This window comes from Metopolophium dirhodum, chromosome 4 (genome assembly GCF_019925205.1).
Source record: "Metopolophium dirhodum isolate CAU chromosome 4, ASM1992520v1, whole genome shotgun sequence".
Lineage (NCBI taxonomy): Eukaryota > Metazoa > Arthropoda > Insecta > Hemiptera > Aphididae > Metopolophium > Metopolophium dirhodum.
The window spans coordinates 35,979,027-35,982,738 of record NC_083563.1 but is presented as its reverse complement, the minus strand read 5'-3'; the positions used below and the strand labels follow the sequence as shown (position 1 = coordinate 35,982,738).

Here is a 3,712-nt window from a genome sequence, read left to right as displayed (position 1 = left end):
CATAGAATATAGATCCCTGCATTACTTTTGCCGTTATCGATGGGTGCAGAGGCGTGACAAACAATAGTGTGTGTGTGGCTCGTGCGGGAAGGCAGTCTCAGTCTTGGGCGAAATGCGGCTCGTGCCGCACACGTCGCCCGCCACTGACATAGCTCACTTCCCGCCCTTGCCACACAATATACTATTTCAATTCGAACCGGTAGTTCCTGAGATTAGCGCGTTCATACACACAAACTTCGCGGACTAAGATATTATAATGGACTGGGAACGAGCAGCTTATCAGCGGCCTCGAAAGTATTAATGTACAAGAGGCAAATGCCGGGGGTCGCAATCATAACTGAGAGTTTACCGCGCCATCTGTATAAAACACGGACTGACATACAAAATGTGACGCTAAATCAAACCACTGGTAGCGCTGAAAACATTCAATTTTGAGTGTCGATGACGACAGAGGAGAGGAACCCTTTGCGGGCTGTCCCCCGTCACCCACCCACCTTGTCGTTGCCAGTCCATTATAACATCTTAGTCCGTGCACAAACTCTACGGTTTTATATTATATGTTAGTGTGCCGTAGGGGTGGGAATTTATCGATAGTTACCACCATCGATATTTTTCGATAGTACTGGTTCGTATCATCGATAGTTATCGATAGTTAATTATTTAATGAACTAATTAATTTGTAAAATAAAATTGGGCAGCGTACATTTGTTTATCATTGAAAATAAAACAAGAATTAATGAATGTAGAAATATGAAGGTATACTTTGCTGCATATTAAAAAATACAACAAATATCTATGGTATTTTACAAATTATAAGCATTATTAAATGTGCAATATATTTAAACTGTTTATTTAACTCAATTACAACCTGTCAAAACATATTATTTCATTTAAAAAAGTAGTAAGTATAAGTAATAAATAAAAGTATAAACATTTAACAAAAAAAAAAAATGATTTAAAATAATATAAAAATTATAAAATAGTTACTTTCTTTTTGGCTTAAAAATCAACATATTATCAATATTAATTTCTTCTTAATAAGTCTTTTAATTATCACATTATGAATTACTTTTTAGTTTATTCAATAGGTACATATTTTTCTTGTAATAAATAATATATAAATAAATAGCATATTAACCAAAAGTATAAACATTTAAAAAAAAAAAATGATTTAAAATAATATAAAAATTATAAAATAGTTACTTTCTTTTTGGTTTAAAAATCAACATATTATCAATATTAATTTCTTAATATTATCATAAAAAATATCATAATAATAATAATAATAATCATAAAAATTATCATACTATTTATGTCAACCAACAATTTTGGTTTAAGAAAACCAACATGTCGACATTTTTTGGCTTAATTCTAGATCTCTTGTCTGATACCACAATTCCTGTTTTGCTAAACATTCTCTCAGAGGGAACGGATGTAGCCGGTGTACACAATATATTTTTTACACACCGTTGAAGTGTCACAAATTCATTACCATTCATCTAAATTAAATAATAACAATATTTAATGTATCTACCTTACTTACATAATAACAATTTAAATGTAAATGTTTATGATATTACCTTCCAATACATTAATGGGTCTAAATCACTTTTTGCATTTGGACGTTCTAAATACTGTCGCAGCACTATAATAGAGTTTACTGTGTCTGTTCTACTTCTTTTTTTTGCATTAATCCTTTCTTCCATAAAACCAAACAATGAATTTGATGTTGAACTATTTTGACTTACATCATCTTCATCTCGATTATTTTCATTTAATAATACATGGTTATTTTCATGTTGTGCCATCTCAGATTTAAGTAATGAAACAGCAGCTTCAGCATTGTTAGTTGAACGAAATGCTTCTTTTTTCATTCTCGGATCTAAAAGGGTACTTAAACGAGGAATAGTACGTTCTTCAAATGGAAATAATCGTTTTATAACAGACTCTAATACGCTTTGTAATATAATGTTACCTTCAGGTGTAGTTGGTTTTTGAGATGAAAGATTTCTATGAATTCCACATACTAAGGGAATAACAAGAGAAGATGTAACATAATTTCCCGAAATCTTATTTGTGGCTTCATCAAACATACCCAAAATCAGTATTAGATCTTGCAATATAAGATAGTCTTCCAGTGTTATAATGGCAGGTGCTTTGGGCATTGTCGATAACGCAACTGTTATTTCGTTATTTATTAGAGATATTCTTTGGATCATGTGTAAGGTACTGTTCCACCTGGTAGGACATGATTGTACAAGTTTAAGAGGCTTTTTATTTACTTTTTCTTGTTCATCAAGTAACTTTTGTGTTGCTATGTTACTACATTTAAAATATGTTACAATATCTTTGCATTTTTTGACGACTGTTTGAATATCTTTATGACTTAATGCATCTTCAAGAACTAAATTTAAAGTATGCGCAAAACACGGAGTATGTCGAACTTTTAAAATTTCACATGCTTTTATCATAGATGATGCATTGTCTGTGACAATAGATACAATTTTTTCTTTTATTTTCCAGGCATTACAAATTATTTGAATTTCTTCTGCAATATTTTTTGCAGTGTGGTTACCTTTCATTAAATTTGTTGATAAAACTGCACAACGCATGTTAAAATCAGTATCAATAAAATGAGATGTAACAGTTAAATATCCCTCATTTGATCTAGATGTCCATAGATCACATGTTAAACTGATATATGATACTTTTTCAAATATTGCTAATAGTTTTATTTTACTTTCTTCGTATTGTCTTTTTAATAATACATCTGTTAGTGTTTTTCTAGATGGTAAATCATACCTAGGGTCTAACAGTTGAATAAAATTTTTAAAACCAACATCATCTACAATAGAAAATGGTTGAAAGTCTTTAGATACCATAAATACAAGTGCTTTATCCAACTCAAGTTTTCTGTGACTATTGCGGTCATATGCAGTTTGCTTTTTGAAAAATGATGGAATTGTTACAGAGGAAGTATTTGCGTCGTGTATGTCATCTTCACTCGGTTCAGTCGACTCTAATTCGGCGTGAAATCTTTTGAGGTGATCCCTCAAATTGCTAGTATTTCCGCTTGTCTTGTATTCTTTTTTACATTTGTTACATTTCGCTATACTTCTTTCCTTGTTTCTCGTAAAATGTAACCAAACGTTAGAAATATGTCGACGAGACATATTCAAAAAATATTCGACGCGATTACACAAAACACGATTCAAAACTAATAGATGACTATCACGACTGATCACTGAGACTGACATCCTAAATGGTTTTTTCCTTGATTAGTGTTTACTGTTTTATTTTTATACCAAACAAAATACAAAATAATATATAACAATTTTTAAATATTTCCGAAAAAAAAAATTATCGTTAAAACTATGATAACTGGACCATGATAAGGACTATCGATAGCTAAAAATTAAATATCGATTGTAGATGATAGTTTAAACTATCGATAGTATCGATAGTGCTATCGATAGTTTCCCACCACTATAGTGTGGTGTTACCGGGTGCGGCTGCGCCGTGGTCGTAACGTGGTAACGGGGCACCGGTAAAACACTACGTTAACTCGTTACAGAAGGTTTTTTTGTAGGAAACAAAACAAGACAAGATGCACGGCGTGTAGGTAACTAATTAATTTATTTTTACAAAAATAAAACAATATTAAAGGTCGGAGAGACGGACTTAGCGCGCGCGCGCGTTACGTCAAGTCGTC

The 3,712-nt window shown here is 31.8% G+C and overlaps 1 protein-coding gene across 1 annotated transcript; it reads right to left on the bottom strand.

Moving 5' to 3' along the window:
* Positions 1 to 1,218: 1,218 nt before the first annotated feature.
* LOC132943426 (E3 SUMO-protein ligase ZBED1-like) lies at positions 1,219 to 3,347 on the bottom strand. The gene is made up of 2 exons (XM_061012415.1): positions 1,581 to 3,347; positions 1,219 to 1,499 (listed from the first exon to the last, which is right to left on the bottom strand). The coding sequence occupies exons 1-2, from the start codon at positions 3,255 to 3,257 to the stop codon at positions 1,311 to 1,313; spliced, it is 1,866 nt and encodes a 621-aa protein (XP_060868398.1). The 5' UTR covers positions 3,258 to 3,347; the 3' UTR covers positions 1,219 to 1,310.
* Between the last annotated feature and the right edge of the window lie 365 nt (positions 3,348 to 3,712).